This window comes from Malassezia vespertilionis, chromosome 2 (assembly GCF_029542925.1).
Source record: "Malassezia vespertilionis chromosome 2, complete sequence".
Taxonomy (NCBI): Eukaryota; Fungi; Basidiomycota; class Malasseziomycetes; order Malasseziales; family Malasseziaceae; genus Malassezia; species Malassezia vespertilionis.
Genome location: NC_079248.1, coordinates 546,155 through 561,975, shown reverse-complemented (window position 1 = coordinate 561,975; position 15,821 = coordinate 546,155). Strand labels below are relative to the sequence as shown.

The 15,821-nt window shown below is 58.8% G+C and overlaps 7 protein-coding genes across 7 annotated transcripts; 3 read left to right on the top strand and 4 right to left on the bottom strand.

Moving 5' to 3' along the window:
- Positions 1–241: 241 nt before the first annotated feature.
- Positions 242–3,329, top strand: VPS11 (Vacuolar protein sorting-associated protein 11; the record flags this gene model as incomplete). The annotated part of the gene is made up of 2 exons (XM_056205950.1): positions 242–3,219; positions 3,245–3,329. 2 exons carry the CDS (start codon positions 242–244, stop codon positions 3,327–3,329), a joined length of 3,063 nt encoding a protein of 1,020 aa, XP_056061925.1.
- A 17-nt stretch (positions 3,330–3,346) lies between these two features.
- MVES1_001096 (long-chain-fatty-acid--CoA ligase) lies at positions 3,347–7,942 on the bottom strand (the record flags this gene model as incomplete). The annotated part of the gene is made up of 4 exons (XM_056205949.1): positions 3,347–5,465; positions 5,527–5,557; positions 5,999–6,064; positions 6,277–7,942. The coding sequence occupies 4 exons, from the start codon at positions 7,940–7,942 to the stop codon at positions 3,347–3,349; spliced, it is 3,882 nt and encodes a 1,293-aa protein (XP_056061924.1).
- Positions 7,943–8,039: 97 nt separating this feature from the next.
- On the top strand, positions 8,040–8,807 carry MVES1_001095 (uncharacterized protein; the record flags this gene model as incomplete). Its single annotated transcript, XM_056205948.1, has 1 exon — positions 8,040–8,807. One exon carries the CDS (start codon positions 8,040–8,042, stop codon positions 8,805–8,807), a length of 768 nt encoding a protein of 255 aa, XP_056061923.1.
- A 20-nt stretch (positions 8,808–8,827) lies between these two features.
- On the bottom strand, positions 8,828–9,967 carry PPM1 ([phosphatase 2A protein]-leucine-carboxy methyltransferase; the record flags this gene model as incomplete). The annotated part of the gene is made up of 1 exon (XM_056205947.1): positions 8,828–9,967. The coding sequence occupies one exon, from the start codon at positions 9,965–9,967 to the stop codon at positions 8,828–8,830; it is 1,140 nt and encodes a 379-aa protein (XP_056061922.1).
- Positions 9,968–10,034: 67 nt separating this feature from the next.
- MVES1_001093 (uncharacterized protein) lies at positions 10,035–11,071 on the top strand (the record flags this gene model as incomplete). The annotated part of the gene is made up of 2 exons (XM_056205946.1): positions 10,035–11,042; positions 11,069–11,071. 2 exons carry the CDS (start codon positions 10,035–10,037, stop codon positions 11,069–11,071), a joined length of 1,011 nt encoding a protein of 336 aa, XP_056061921.1.
- MVES1_001092 (uncharacterized protein) lies at positions 11,072–11,755 on the bottom strand (the record flags this gene model as incomplete). The annotated part of the gene is made up of 1 exon (XM_056205945.1): positions 11,072–11,755. One exon carries the CDS (start codon positions 11,753–11,755, stop codon positions 11,072–11,074), a length of 684 nt encoding a protein of 227 aa, XP_056061920.1.
- A 28-nt stretch (positions 11,756–11,783) lies between these two features.
- On the bottom strand, positions 11,784–15,814 carry MVES1_001091 (uncharacterized protein; the record flags this gene model as incomplete). Its single annotated transcript, XM_056205944.1, has 2 exons — positions 11,784–15,682; positions 15,709–15,814. The coding sequence occupies 2 exons, from the start codon at positions 15,812–15,814 to the stop codon at positions 11,784–11,786; spliced, it is 4,005 nt and encodes a 1,334-aa protein (XP_056061919.1).
- Positions 15,815–15,821: the final 7 nt, after the last annotated feature.

Sequence of the window (15,821 nt, the reverse complement as noted above, 5' to 3'; positions counted from 1 at the left end):
CGGCGTGCGATCGGCTCTAGCATCTTTTTTCTGCCTCACATACCGCACCTTGTGCGCACAATCTCAATGCGCTGCACTCCATGCGCTGCACTCCATGCGCCGCTTATCACTGCTTTAGCGACACGCTCCTACGTGCTCAAAGTGCGTCGAACAACGCGCCTGTAGGGCGAATGCGACCCTCCACATTGCTGTCTCCACATCCTGCTGGCCAGCGGTTTTTGACATGCCTCGGTCGGTTGCGATGTCGACGAGCTCGCGGTCCTTGTCCAAGTACTCGGACACGATCCTCACATCATGGCACAACTTTAGCTTTTTTGAGTCACGGCCAGCGGCACTAGACTCGGAGCAGGCGATGCTTCCTGTACAGTTGCAAACGATCGCCGACCGTGTCGTCTGCGTCGAATACGTCGCACCGCGCCCCGATACCTGGCCAGGCAGACGCGGAGCACTTGTATTTGGCACAGACGATGGATACATTTATGTCATGGATGCGCATACGTACACAGAGATTGCTACATGGCATGCACACGGCACATTATGCGCCGCCAATGTAACCGGCGATGGGCTCGGCGTGATCTCGGTGGGTACCGATGGCGAGGATACGCCGTATGAACTATGTGTATGGATGATACGGCGCAAAGAAAGCGGCACCTATTCACCCACGCTCACGGCGCAAGGCCGCTTGCACGACGCACGTTCCAAGCTGTGTGTCCTGGAAGTGCACCCCCAGCTAGATTTCATCGCGGCGGGCTTTGAGGACGGCAAAGTGCTGCTTATACGCGATGTTGCCCTTACCGGCAAAGACACGGCGCAGGACTTGCTGCGCATCAAGGTTGCACGCGACGCAACACTGGTCGACGAGCCTGCGGAAGGCGCCGAGCTGCCGGATACCATAACAGGCCTTGCATTTACCGACGAGCTTGTACAGAAGCACGGGTCTACACACCGCACGGTACACCTTCTTATTGCAACTGTCTCGAAAACCCTGCGATACACGGCACTTGGTTCCAGTGCCAACACGGCGCCGACCCTGATTGACACCACTGGATCTCCTCCCGGGTGCGCAATCAAATTTCTAGCGTGCTCCGATGAAGCGCTGAATGTACAGAGTGCGGATGAGAGCATATCTTCTCCTCTCTCTTACAAAATGGTGCTTGCACGCGACGAGGCCATCTACTTGGTCGGCGCCCAAGGCCGCGAAGCTTCCATCGCGTTGGAAGGCCCAAAATCGCGCGTCTATGCACTCCATGGCCAGCTTGTTGTGCTCTCCACCCCAGGTCAATCACATACCAGCACTATAGGCGGGGACCGTCCTCTTGTATTTGATGCGCGCGGCACCAAAACCCACCAGCTTACGCAGGTCACCGTGTTTGACCTGGACACGAAATGCGTCACATACACGGCACTCTTTGGAGCCGGCGTCAAGACACTATGGACCAGCAATACAACAGGCAGCGACTCAGCATCCTTTTTTTCTGTCGTGACCCACGCAGCGCAAAAGTTCCAGTTTCAGGAGAAATCGCTGCAAGAAAAGCTCGAGTACCTCTTTCGCATGCACCTCTACCTGCTTGCAGTCCCGTTTCTCTGCGCGAGCGTCGCGCGGTTTCCTCGCGTCCAGCTTCCTGTGCTTGCTTCGAGTGCAGTAATTCTACCCGCTGTCCAGCATGAGCGGCGTGTCGCTTCCTCGCTAACAATGCTTATTGCAGACGTCTACCGCCGCTACGGAGATTATCTGTACGCCAAAGGTGACTTTGAAGGTGCCGTGCTGCAATTTATCAAAACGATTGGCGTCGTGCCGCCCAGCTACGTGGTCCGCAAATTTCTTGATGCACAGCGCCTCCAGTTCCTTACGCGTTACCTCCAAGCACTGCATACGAGCGGACTCGCGAATGCCGACCATACCACCCTTTTGCTCAATTGCTACACGAAGCTCGGCGACACCGACGCCCTCGACCGCTTCCTTACCGCGACGGACACCGAGGCGCTGGCCTTCGACGTTCCTGTCGCTATTTCTGTGTGCCGCCGCAGCGGATTTATCGACCAGGCGGCGTACCTTGCCAAGACGCACAAGTGCCACGAAGCGTATTTGAGCATCCAACTCCGCGATAAGCACAACGCCGCCGAGGCCATCGACTACTTGCAAGCCCTCGCCCCCCCGCAAGCGGAGTACTACGTCCAGCAGTACGCACATGTTTTGTTGAATGCCCTCCCAGCCGAGACGACGGAACTGTTGATCAAGCTCTACACGCGCGCCGAGTGGCGCTCGCCCGCGCCGCTGTTTTCCAGCTTTGTAGGCCACCCTACAATGCTCGTACATTTCCTGGAAACGCTCGCTGCGCTGCGCTGGGACAGAAAAGTGCTGGACGTGCCCAGCACGCCGAGCGATGCAGCTGCAGCGCCTACCGACAACGACGAGACGCTTGTGTTCCACACCTTGCTTGAGCTTTACCTCTCAAGTGGTGCGTATCAAAAAGCACTCTACCTGCTGCAACAACCAAGCCAATTTCCCTACGTGCCGACGCACGCAATGCTCCTCTGTGCGACGCAGTCCTTCACTCAAGGCCTTTTGTTCCTCTACGAGCGCCTTGGCATGATAGACGCTCTCTTTCAGCACTGGATCGACGCGAGCCACGCAGCCAAAGACGACGCGGCCAGAAACGAGGCGACGCGTGGCGTTTTGCTTGCGTTGGAGCGATTCGGAGACGCACATCCCCACCTGTACATTACCGTCCTGCAGTACCTCGCCTCCTCCAGCGCCATCCTCGACCAGCACTGCGAAGAGTTTGGCGATGTGCTGGAACACATCGACGAGCACAACCTCCTGAGCCCACCGGAAGTTGTGCAGTTGGTCAGTGCGACGGACGTTGTACCGATGGGCATGATCAGTGCATACCTCATGCGCCACATCCGCAACGAACACGCAGAAGTGGACAGTCTTGAAAAGCTCACTGTCTCGTACCAAACCGAGACCGCATCAAAACTTGACGAGCTCGAAGCGCTCACTTCCAACACCGCGCCGCGCGTATTTCAGAACCACCGCTGCGGTCTGTGCCACGGAACGCTCGACTTGCCCAACGTGCATTTCATGTGCAAGCACAGTTTTCACCAGCGGTGCCTTCCCGGGGGCGAGGCTGGCCGCGAGTGTCCGCTGTGTGCGCAAAAGTATGACACGATGCGTGAGGTGCAGCAAGACAATGCGCTCTACGAGGATCATGAGATGTACGTGCAAGCTTACTCACCCCAGTCTACTGTCGCAAGTGCATGCCGCCGACGATGGATTCGACGTGATTGCCGACATGTTTTCCAAAGGACTGCTAGGCAGACCATAGTACCTCTATTGTTCTATCTAGGCCTTGGAAACCTGGACCTTATTCAGGTCGTACGGCGCGATCTTGTAGAGTAACTCCAAGTCGCCCTTGAGCAGCTTGGCTGCTTCTTGTCGCTTGACCTTCATCGTGGGTGTCATGAGGCCGTTCTCGGTGCTGAAGGGGTCCATACGGATCTGGAGCGCCCGCATCTGCTCAAGTGTGCCCAAGCCCTGGCGCTTGCCGAGGGCAATAAACTCGCGGAGGAGGGCTTCGATAACGGCATCGTTCTTGGCTGCCTCGTTGAGCGCGTTGAGGTCCGTAGGGGCAATCTGTTTGCGGAGGACATTGGAGGCAAACTGCGCAAACGGCTCGTGCTCGGGGACACAGATAGCGACAAGGTGGGGCTGGAACGAGTCGCCATAGAGCCACATTTGCTGGGCAATGGGGTGTGAGCCAAACACGTTCTCGACGCGCTCAATGGCCACATACTCGCCCTGTGCAAGCTTGATCAGGTTCTTGACACGGTCAATGATCTTTACGTGGCCGTACTCGTCAATCTGACCGACGTCACCGGTGAGCAGCCAGTTGCCGCGACCGTCGGCGCCAGGAAGGAGCGTTTCGGCAGTCTTTGCCGGGTCGCCGGCGTAGCCAGGGAAGACGGCGTCGCCACGGAAAAGAATCTCGCCGCGGGGGTAGGGCTTGTCCTCAGAAGAGTAGCCCAACTCGGGCTGGTCGCGCAGGCGCAGCTCAATGCCGGGGTTGACGGGGCCGACGTTGCCGAGGATCGCGTCGTTAGGGATCATGTATGTAGCGTACGCGCCATTCTCCGTCTGACCGTATGCCTCGCGAATGTCGCAGCAGAGTGCAAGGCGCAGCAGACGCAGCACGTCGGGGCGGCAAGGTGCACTGCCCGTGATCATCACACGGATATTGCCGCCGAGCATGGCGCGGACCTTGCGGAAAACAAGACGGTCCCAAAAGGCATGGGTGATGGTGCCCGTGGCCTCGTAGTTGCGAATCTTGGCATTAATCGCATTGCGTAGCAGCACGGCTTTGAGGCCGCCGCCTGCCATCTGCGCCTCAATCTGTCCTGCGATGCGGTTCAAAACACGAGGGACAGCGGGGAGCGCCGAGGGCTTGAGGATTTGCAGGTCCTCGGGGAGACGTGTGATATCGCCAGAGTAGTAGCCGACGGCACCGCCGGAGCACAAAATAAATGCCTCCCAGCCGCGTTCCAAAATATGCGCGAGTGGAAGGTAGGAAAGAGTGACAAGCTTGTCATCGGGGTTGATTAGTTTAATACCCGACACACCGCACGCAGACATGCGGTCTGTGATCATCGCAGCCTTGGGCAGGCCCGTAGTACCACTCGTGTAGCAAAGTGCCATCACAAAGTCGGGGCTGGTGGGGGGGTTGCTGGGGCGCAGGTTCGCGAGACCAGTCTCGACAGCTTCATTGTAGCCAAACACATGGATATCCTGCATCGCGGCCCACTCCCGGATCAGCTGGATCTTTTGCAGCTCGCCGAGCGCCATCTTGGCCGGGCCGGGGCGGTCAACCACGATAATGACCTTGAGTGCGGGAAGCTTCTCGGCATTGCGGAGCACAATGGGTACGTACGAAGAGGTGGTGCAGAGAATACGCGCGGCACTGTGCTTCAGAATGTAGCACGAGATGCCGGCGTCGTAGTTGTCATAGAGGCCGACAGTAACGCGCGAATACGCAGCGGCGGCCAGACTCAATACTGCAGCCTCGGGGCGGTTCGGGCCCCAGAAACCGATGATAAAGTTGGTCAGTCCAGGTTCGGAAGCGGTGCCATCCTTGGTGTGGCGCGGCTTGAGCAGACCCTGCTCCAGCCAGTAGGACGCAGCACTGCCAAGCGCAGTTGCCTCCGCGTCGACCTGGGCGTAGCTGCGCCAAACAAAGTGGTTCGCAAGGTCACCCTTCGCCTCGTCCCATGGACGGTGTCCAAAGCAGTTAGCGTCGGGGGTTTCGGCGACAACCTTCTTGAACAGCTCGTACGGCTTCTCCAATTTCGAAAGCTCGGGGAAAGCAGCGTTCTTGTAAATCTCCGTGAAACCCTTCTCCTTCGAGTTTGGGAGAGTGATCATCTGGTGATCCTTGTGCGCGGCCCACTGGGCATAGACCTCTACTTTCCTTTGTGCCGCCATTGTGCAGGTTGTGGTTTAAGACGATGGGATGCGGGGGTGACGCATACAGGCTTTCAATGGAAGCTTCGTAGGTGGGCCCTGCGCCGGGGACCTAAATGCGTATTGTGATTCGTTCTTTTCTAATCACCGGCTTTTGGGTGCTGGCGCCATTGGGCGCTAGCGCCGGTCCAATGCCACGTGCACAAGCGTGCTCGTCCACGGGCCATTCCGAGGCTACGGCGCAAGGCGCAAGGCGCGAGCAAAGGACTATGGAAGTGTGAGGCAGTGCACGGCACAGTAGAGAGGTGTCCCTAATGTGCGAAACAAGCAAACGCCAGTGATAGTCATCCGTCACATATCGTATTGAGAGTACACTACAGAGCCCGGTCGTGACGCCATAGCGAGATGCGATGCAGTGCTCGCCTCTCAAAGGCGGCGGCCTTACTTAGTGGGATTCTTTCGCAATGGTTTTTGCTGTTGGATGAAGAAAGAGCGGGGGACAGGTCAGTACTGCACATCGCAGGAGAGATCAGTACGTACCGTAAGGGTTCTTCGGGTCCTTTGCGTACTCGGGCGAGCGGACAGCGGCATTTTGGATCTTGGAGACTCCGTAGAACACAATTGCCGATGCAGCAAAGAAGGGCCACAGTGGCTTGATGATCGGAGTAGGGTATGCACGGTAGCTGAAGAAAGCCATGGCGTGGAGGATACAAAAGCAATCGATCAGCGCAACCGCGCGACATTACATATCACGTGCTCAAGTCCAAGACCCTGCGAGCGGTGGGATGGTATACAGCTTTACATAGAAGTGTACGTACGCAACGCCAGTGCCAAGACGACGGCGGCAAATACGACGGATAGAATACGTTTTTGCGTGTGCATTTCCCCAAGGCTGTGCTCCACGAGGTTGCCTCGTAATTCTGCAAAAATGACGGGGAGGATCACGACACAAGCGGTATATAGCACCACAATCGCGCGGAAAAGCAGCGCAGGGTATGCATGGAGCGGCGGCCGTGCATGGTTGTCCTTGTCCAGTTCACCGCGGAATAAGAGCAGCACGGCATACACGGCGACTGCGAAAAAGTGATACACCAGCAGCATCGGATCCGGCGCGATGCCGCCCAAGAAGCTGATTGGATCGCGCACACATGCGCCGCCACGCTCAAAGTAGCGGAAACAGCCCTTGCGCAGAATAACAAGATTGTCATCTGGCGTGCCAAACAAACTGTACAGCGCCTGGGCAAGGATATTAATGACACTCGAGAGCCGTTTCCGCTGCCAGTGCCACGTCCGCAGCGCCGGCTGGATGGCGTTCCAATCCGTGAGCGTACGCGCAGCTTTCGAGACGGAAAACGCGTTTGGCATTCCTTGCAAAGGCGTCCACGACCCATCACCTAAAATATGAGTGAGAAAGATGGCGTCCCAGAGCGCGACTGTCATGCCGCCCCCTGTCAATGGATGACGCATATTCATGGCATCGCCCGCAAGAATAAGGCCCTTTTGGCACAAACGCTGGCCCTGGACACTGGGCGGTAAGTAGCTGCTCTGCATAGTGCGTGGGCGCACGCCGCTCTTGACTTTTTCAGCGAGTGCCGTGCCAATCTTGCCAGGAAGCCTCGGCGCTACGTCTTCCACAAGGTACCGCTGCAAATCGCCATTCGTTTGCGAGGGCAGCGTCGGACCCGGCGTGTCAACCAATATGCGCGTCGCATCCGACCCGATTTGGTACACGAGCACGGGGCCGATGGTACGCACATGCTTTCCATCTGCGCCGCACGTCGTATCCTTGCTCAAAATCACATGCCCGTGCTCTTTCGAGATGGCTACGTCGGGCGGAAGCAGGAGCCCTACTTGGTGCGAACGCACAATCGGCATGTGCTTACCCCCATACAACTTGCGATACTTGGAATTGCACCCGTCTGCAATGACAGTCACACTGCCACGGAGCGTATACTGGTTGCCCCCGTCCGTCGCATGCACACCGACGACGGCATGGTCGACGCCATGGACAAGGTCCTGTGCGGTGGCTTGCACGATAGTTACGTTTGGTGAAGCACGCGCCAGTGCGCGCAGTTTCATGACAAAACGCCCATAATGAAAACTGCGGCCTTGATACTTGTCGTCTTTGCCCAAAGGCTCGCTCCGGCCGTACCGCGCTGGGAGCTCTGGCAGACTGGGGTATTTAATCTCGACCGACTCGTTGCCCAAGAAAATGCGGTACCCTTGCACAGGAATCGCGTCGATATTTTCCAACGATGTTGCGAGACCCATGAGCTGCAGTGCACGCACGCCCCCCGGCTGCAGCAGCTCGCCCACAATCCTATCCGGCTCGCTCAGGTCGCGCTCAATAAGCACGACGCGGCGTCCCGCATGGCCAAGTGCGGCCGCGAGCGATGCACCCATCACACCGGCGCCAATAATAATTACATCGTACTCGGCCCGCGCAGCGTCTTGAAGCGCATGTACAGCGAGTGTATCGCCCATGGCGGCGTAGCGCTGTAAAATGCGCCGAGTCGTACGTTGTGTCAGCCACGTGATTGCACATTTTTTTTTGTGCGCGGCGTTGCCTGCACGGCTGACGATGCGGCAGAAGCGCGCGAAGACGTACCGCAGGCTGCTGCACCAGTACGTGCTATACTTCAAGTTCCGCGAGCCGTTCCAGGTACTTGTGGACAATACATTTGCCGAGTCTCTGATCCAGTTCCGTGTCCAGGAACCTCTTAAGCAGCTCCGAAATGCGCTGCACGCGGATAAAGTCAAGCCCATGATCACCCAATGCTGCATGGTTGCGCTGTACAATGCCGAAAAAGCCGCGAAGAAAGAAGGGGAGCAAGCGCATGCACAGGCGAAGCAGGTTGTGGCGCTCGCAAAAGAGTGGGAACGGCGCAAGTGCAATCATAAAGAGGCGCTCAGCCCTGCGGAGTGTCTTTACCAAGTCATCGGCTCCGAGAACAAGCACCGCTACATTTTAGCCGCAAACGACGTGCTGATTCGGCGCATGGAGCGGCGCACGGTACCCGGTCTGCCGATCGTGCATTATGCGCAAAGTGTGTTGGTGTTGGAGCCCATGAGCGACGTGACGCTACGGCATATCGACTATTTGGACGCGACTAAATCGGCCGTGTCCGAGACGGAGCGCAAGCTGCTGGACAAAAGCAAGCCGCAAATTGAGTCTACGAGCGCGCCGAAGCGCAAGCGCACCAAAGGCCCAAATCCACTTAGCGTCAAGAAACCAAAAAAAGCAGCGCACACCCCGCCGATGCAGGTCGCTTCGACTGCGCCCCCAACGGCCCAGCAAACGAAACGGCGGCGTAAGAAGCGCGGGAGCGGAAAAGAAGCCGAATCATGATCCGTTTCGCTTTATGTATACTAGTCGCACGCGCTACGCTGCGCAAAACACATACAGTAATGTCCCAAAAGCATCTCTAGCTCTTCGACCTCGTCCAATCCCTCTAAACGCGACAAGCGCTCTTGCTCAGCACGAGGCAAAGTACGCCATGCATGCTGCAGCGTATACGCCTCGCTGCGCATTTCACATGGACCGTGCGCGCCGGCGGTGCTCGAAAGGAGCGTGTGGAAGCGATGCTTGTACGCTTCAGGCGTTGTGTATGCACGCGCGCCGGCGAGTCCCAAATTTCGCGCGGCGAGATTTTGCAGCATCACCTTGCCGAATCGATCCGGCGGGGCGTTGGGTGCATGGGTATCGCCTGCAACACACATGTCGTAGCTGACGATTGCCACGTTTGGCAGCCGTGCACACAAGGTGGTGAGAATTCGGTTCGCTGTGCATGGCTCCAAGTACGCCAGCACGCATTCCCAAAGCAGCAAGGTGGGCAAGGATGGGTCGAGTTTGGCAAACAGGCTGTCCAGTGCACGGGTCGAGCCGCTTCCTTCCGGCGGCACTAGCGCACTCAATTCCTCTCCAAGCAGCGTGTACCGCGCAGACGCAAGCCCATGTTCTTCCAATACAATCTCTTGCAATGCGGTGTGCAGCATCGGCTGGGTATGAATGCTGTGCACCTTGTGCGATGCGATTTCAGGGTAGTCGATTTCAATATAGTGCGACACACGGCTCCAGAGCGCATCTGGATGCATCGATACATCTCCCATACGCCAGAAGCGTGTATCGCTGCCTGCGCCCAAACTTACAATCTGAAATGCGGTGTGCGTCGAGGCCATCGGCGGGCCCGTAATGCTGCCTGTGCGAAGAAAATTGCTTACCCGTGCATCGACTTGGTGGCTTCGTAGTGCTGTACCGATATTGATCAGCAGTGGGCGCCGCACATTTGTGTCAAAGCCTTGTGCGAGCAGCGCAACGTACGGATCAGGGTCGAGGTAGCCAGCGTTTACCGCCGATAGCCGAGAAAGCAGGGCATCGGCATCGGTGGCACGCACTGCCGCGTCCTCCGAGGTGCGTGTGCTTGCTTCTTCTCGCAAGCCGCTGCGCTCTTTCCGCCGGAACGGCGTGCCGAGCGACAGGCGCGGAGGCACGTCCCCTCGTCGCTCCATGTTGCACAGCAGTCCTGTGGAGGTCGGCGCGCGTGTGATGAGTGGAGTCGCTTTGCGGGCCGCGACCATGGAGCAGCATGAATTGGGAGAACGGGTGAAAGGTTTTGCCGCAGGCACTGTATCTGGCCTCACCAAGCTCGCAGTGGGCCACCCTTTTGATACAGTGAAAGTGCGCCTGCAATGCTCGCCGCCCGGCACGTACAAAGGCATGCTGGACTGTATACGGTCCATTTTGCACAAGGAAGGCGTCCTTGGCGTGTACAAAGGATGCGTGCCGCCAGCGATAGGCTGGATGTTTACGGATTCTATCATGCTTGGCTCCATGCACACGTACTGCCGCATTATTGGCCAGCACTTCCTCCATCTTGACATGGACAAGAACCCTGCGCTGCCCGCACGCTACCAGAACATTGCAGGCATCGGCGCGGGATGGACGACCGCCGCACTGACCACGCCGATAGAGCTGCTCAAGACCAAGCTACAGATGCAGCGCCAACGTGTACAGCTCTCTGGCACAAGCGCTCAAGCACGGCCGGAATTCCAGGGGACATGGGATTGCATCCGCCAAGTGTACAGAACCACGGGCGTGCGCGGATTCTGGCAGCCGTTTCCCGCCGTGCTTTGGTTCAGGACCAGTTTCGGCCCCTTGTTTGTCTCGTACGAGTACTTTCAAGTGCATCTGGGCGCGCTAGCAGCCTCTACACAGCCCTACATACCCGAATTTGCAGCGTGGTGCTGCAGTCCAGCCAGCGTCACCTTCCTTTCCGGCGGGCTTGCAGCGGAAGTTTACTGGGTTACTGCGTACCCAGCAGATGTGGTAAAGAATCGGATGATGGCCGACGCACTGGCGAATCCGCGGTACGGAAGCGGTTTCCGCGGCACGTTTCGCGCCGCAAAAGAGCTGTGGGCGCCTGCCGACCAAAATCCGAAAGAAAAAGGCGTCTTGGGCCTTGCGCTGCGTACGCGTCGGATCTACACGGGCTTTTTGACGTGCGCTCTCCGCGCATTCCCGACGAATGCATCTGCCCTGCTTGCTTTTGAAACAGTGATGTACCTGATGCACGGGTCACATTTGGTATGTACACGACAAACTAACCAAAGTAACTATCCTCTACTTTCTTTTTGGTATAGTGCCGTGTAATATCCTGTATAATACCATGCCATGACTAGATTTTGTAGCGTGTCGCCGTCCGGCAGCACGGCCGGGGGAGTGAATGCGTCGCTTGGGGGCACAGCGGCGTGCCCTGGAATATGATTCGGCGTCGACGCTACAATGCGCTGCGCCGCTGCCCAGCCTGGCGTGTCCACGCGCGGCGCTCTGGGCTCGGCGTGCGCTGCACTCTCTTTCGGCAAGCGGAACCACGCCGCGTCTTTCCCTGCAAGCACCCCATCGATCTCCGCGGTGCGCTGCTGGTGAAATGCAACGTACTCTGCTTCCGCCGCGTCCCATGCATCGCGCAAAAACCGGTCGTCCCACACTTCTTCCGAGCACAGCGCCTCCCCGCTTGGAAGTTCGACCGTGTCGAGGAACGGCGATGCATCTCCAGGTACAGGCGAAGCTACCATGGCGTCCTCCGAATCTTCCTCCCACGCAGGTACGTCGCGCACTTTTTCGTCCGGCGCCTCGTCCCAGTGCGGCCCATGGTACGTCGTGTGTGTGCGGACATGCGCATTTCTTTTGCGCCTTTTTTCACGCACGGGCGCATCTGTCTGTGTCGCGGCGCGCTGAACAGCCGATCGGTCGTGGGGCAAATCGTCGTACGCTACTACGGGACGTGCGCGTTGCATGGTAGACGAAAATCGGGAAATCGGGTTGCTAAAATGCGCGCTTGATGCGCTGCAAGAGGCTATGAAGCTGCTCCACGCGCGCGTCGAGGTCGTCCCCAGCGCGCGTAAACTTGCGCGTATTGAGTTTCAAGACATACGCATTCGCCGCCTGATCCACGCGGTGTGCAGGAAAGTAGAGGCCTGGCTTTTCAAGCGCGGCGCCGAGCCATGCGGCGAGAAATGCGGACGCATCCGGGAGGAGGAAGCCAAGGCCCGCGGTGGTATTCCACGGGGGCGGCGCGGAGCTCACCAGGGCCTGGAGCACATCGAACAAGAGCTCTGGCGAGGCGCCGCCCTGCATCAGCACAAGCGGTGCCCATCCGACGGGAATCGGCGTGGTATCCAAGGCACGGAGCGGCGCCCAATGCAGCGCAGATGGCGCCATCGGCTCGTCCATGGCGCAGCAAAACGTGTCGTACGCGTACTGCTCCAGGCGTGGCAGGAGAAAATCGAGTGGGCAGGCAAGACTGGAGCTATGGAGCTGTGCGTACAAATCAGTGACCATGGCAGCCACGGATTGGTAGGCATGCTCCGGCGCACTTGCATTGTGTTCGCGGGCAATGAGAGCGTCCCAAATGCTCGCGACCAGCTCCCGGTCCTGGTATTGTGCCGCCTGGATGATGACCAATTTCTCCTCGAGCAGCTCAAAAGGCTCGGCGACCTGCTTGTACAAGCAGGTCATGTCCAGCAGCTCGGTGTCGAGCTGTTGAACAATGGCAATATACGCTCCGTGCTCTTTCTCGCCCATGTCAATCATGTTGAGCGAGTAGAGCGCGCCCAGGATCTTGGCCTGGACTTGCGCGACCTCCAAATCCTCTTCGAGCTGCCGCGTAAAGTCCAGCACTTGCTGTGCTTCCTGCGAAGGCCCAATCGATTTCGCATTCCCAATGGCGAGCGCGAGGTATTCGATGCGCTCATTGAGACGCAGCGCAAGCAACTCGGTGTGCGCAAGCTCGTCCAGCGTCTGCGCCGCGGCGAAAAAGTTGGCGTGCCGGACGTAGTACTGCCACAGGAGATCGCGGAGCTTGCGGATGTACACGCCGCGCGCTTCGCCGCCCAACAACACAGGCGTGCCCGCCAAAAAGTCTTCCAAATACGGCGTGGTAAGCTCGAGGAGCTGGTCAACAAGACCACGCTGGATGAGCCACGTATACAGCTCTTCTTGGCACAGCGGGTCGGGAGACTCGGTGGCCAACGCGTACGCATCTTTGCGCTTCAGCTCGACTCGGTCCAGATGGCTGCGCGCAGCTACGTCTTTGGGGCTTGCGACAACTGCATTCGTCGCACTGTCCAGCGCACTGTCCAGCGCTTGGAGTGCGTCGAGCATGAGCGCGTACATCTTCCTGCGCTGCGCATACAGCGTTTGCGCATGCGACGGCGCTTCAGGGCATCCTTCCGCACGATAGGCCACGGCTACGTCGTTTGGATCCGAGGCACGCGCACACGCCAAGGCAAGTGTGATTACGCCGCGGGCATAGCCAAGCTGCGAGTAGGTCGTGCATACCTGTGTGAGCTTATCGAGGGGAATCTGCGCGGCGCTCTGGAGCAAAAGGCGCAGGCTCAGCTGCAAATCCTCGTCGATCGCGCGGCGCCTGTCGGGATCTGCGTCGCGCAGCATGCCGGGCTCGTCGCGCAGCAGCTTGTCTGTCTCAATGGCATTCCGGAGGCATTCCGACGCTTTGTAGCGGCGCACATCGTCCGCACTGCAAAAGCTCGCACACCGCGCCTGCAATGCCTCGGCAATCGCATCGACGCTCGCGCGCGCGCCGGTTTGGGACTCGATGAGTGCGTTGACCAGGTCGTTGGCGACCATGGAGCCGTCCTGCGTCGCGACGAGATCACTAAAGTGCAGCGTCGCAAGCTTAGCCCGCACCGCTTGCGGCACGCTGCGCACGATGGTGTGCAGGCCATGGTCGGCTAGGAATGCGCAGAAATGGCAGGCCTGGATGGTGCGCTGGACCAGTGCGCGGAGGCGCCCAAACGCGTCGCGCTCGGAGCGCTGCAACGCAACGCTCTGCGCGAGCGCGCCGTCTCTTTCGGGGGCAATATCAAAGAGCTGCGAGTGCTTGCGCATAAACTCGGACAGGGGCGTAAGCTCGCGTACGAGCGTCTCGAGGCGGCCATGCGCAGTGAGGGGATTCGGGACCGTACTAGGCGTAGACTCGAGCCATGGGCTCGGCACGAGCTTCTCGGACCAGACGCTGCGGACGATGCATGCAATGTAGTACGCAAGCGCCTCGTAGCGCGACGACTTGGACGAGACCAGCGAGGTGGGCATGCGCGAGTCGGCTGGCCAGCTGCCAAGAGGACCGAAATAGAGACGCACTGCATGCATTGCAGCTTCCTCTGGGAGTAGGGCAAGGTTGGGATTCTCTGCGGCAATGGAAAGCGCAATCATGCACGCCTCGATCGATCCATAGCGCGTAAAATAGTCCAGGACAGGTGGAGCAGCGGATGCAGCAGCGCCGCTCGCGACGCTGCCTTTGAGCAGGCTCGCAAGAATATCAGCGGGCCTGCGCTCGGCAACTTCTACGAGACCGTTGGAGTCGAGCACCAAAAAGACGCGCGCGGCGCGCGTATTTTCCGCCGCCGACGGCCGGATAACAGCGCCGTTTGCATCGAGGGGCTGCTTGCCGTGCGCTTCGGCGAGAACAGGAGCACTGGCGCCTTGCGCTAGGTGCACAAGGGTGGTGCTTTCTTGCCAGATACTCCCGACAGGCATCCCGGCGTTCCCGACGTAACCCGGCCATGCCGTGCTTCCGTTCACCGGCGTTCCTGTGCTCGTGCAAAACAGCTGTGCGCCGTCTGCGGTGGAAAAGGACTGGAGGAAGACGCCCGCGGCGTAGAATGCATTGGTCGAGCGCCGCATGGCTGCAGGCGCTGCGCCCATTCGCATGCCGAGCATCGGCTGGTTAGGGAGGCGCACTTGGCCGCCCGGGGGGATTCGTACCGCGAGCTGCGCCCAGCTCCGGCGCTGGAAATCGTCAAAGTAGATTCGGTAGCCTTTTTCGGTAACGGCAACGAGGCTCGCATTTGCCCGCGTGTCGGGCTCGGTAGGCCCAAGCCATACAATCTGGCCGACTTCTTGCTGGGAATGCAAGAGTCCGCGCTGGTGTGTGACGCCGTACATGCTGCCTGTATGCACTGGCGCACGCGACGAGTCCTTCGACGGCAGGCTATATACCTCGATCTGATCGCCCTCGCGCAGGATGTACAGCAAGTTGCGTGCATTGTCCACAGCGAGAAAGCTCAGTTTCTTCTCCGACTTGAAGAAGGAGGGGACCAGGTTCGAGAAGCGCGGCTGTGTCACATTGTAGAGGTAGCAGCGGCTGCTGAACCAGCCTTCGTGGGCTTGGTAGACGAGCTCGTAGACGCAGTGATCGCTGCCCGCGCAGAATATACGGCCCGCGTCAGATCCACGGATGTCGCGCATGACCACACCACTTGTGTTTGCGCTCATGGCTGTCTCATAGAGCTTGATTCCGAAAGGCTGGCCCTCGCGGTCCAGCTGCTCGACACCGAGCAAAGTCACCCGCTGGCCTTCGACCGAGTTAGGGCCGGTCGAGAGGACCAGGACATGCTTGATTTGGGGGATAAACACGTTTGGCTTCGCTGCAACGAGGCTCACAGCAAGTACCACCTCGTCCTCGCGCAGCTGGTGGTACTCAAACGCGGTTTGCCCGCCTTGGTAGTCCCACAGGTAGACTCTGTTTTCCACCGTGATGCATGCGCGCGCAATCTCGGGAAAGAGCGCAAGCGTCGCGACAGGCGCACGACTCGTGATCGTCTCAAACACGTTCGGCGGGATCGGCAGGCGGCGTTGGACATAAAAGGACGCCCATGGATCATCTTGCTGCGTGTGCTCTTCATACGGCGCCTCGCGCGGAGCTGCGGTTAATTGGTATTTTACGTACGCAGTCGCGCCTTGATATCAGGGAGCGCAAGTGCTCCGGGCTGGCACCATTTGGCAAGCAGCCTCTGCGCCTCGCCAAGCTGCTCCAGGCTTGCCGCGTCGTTCATTCGCGAC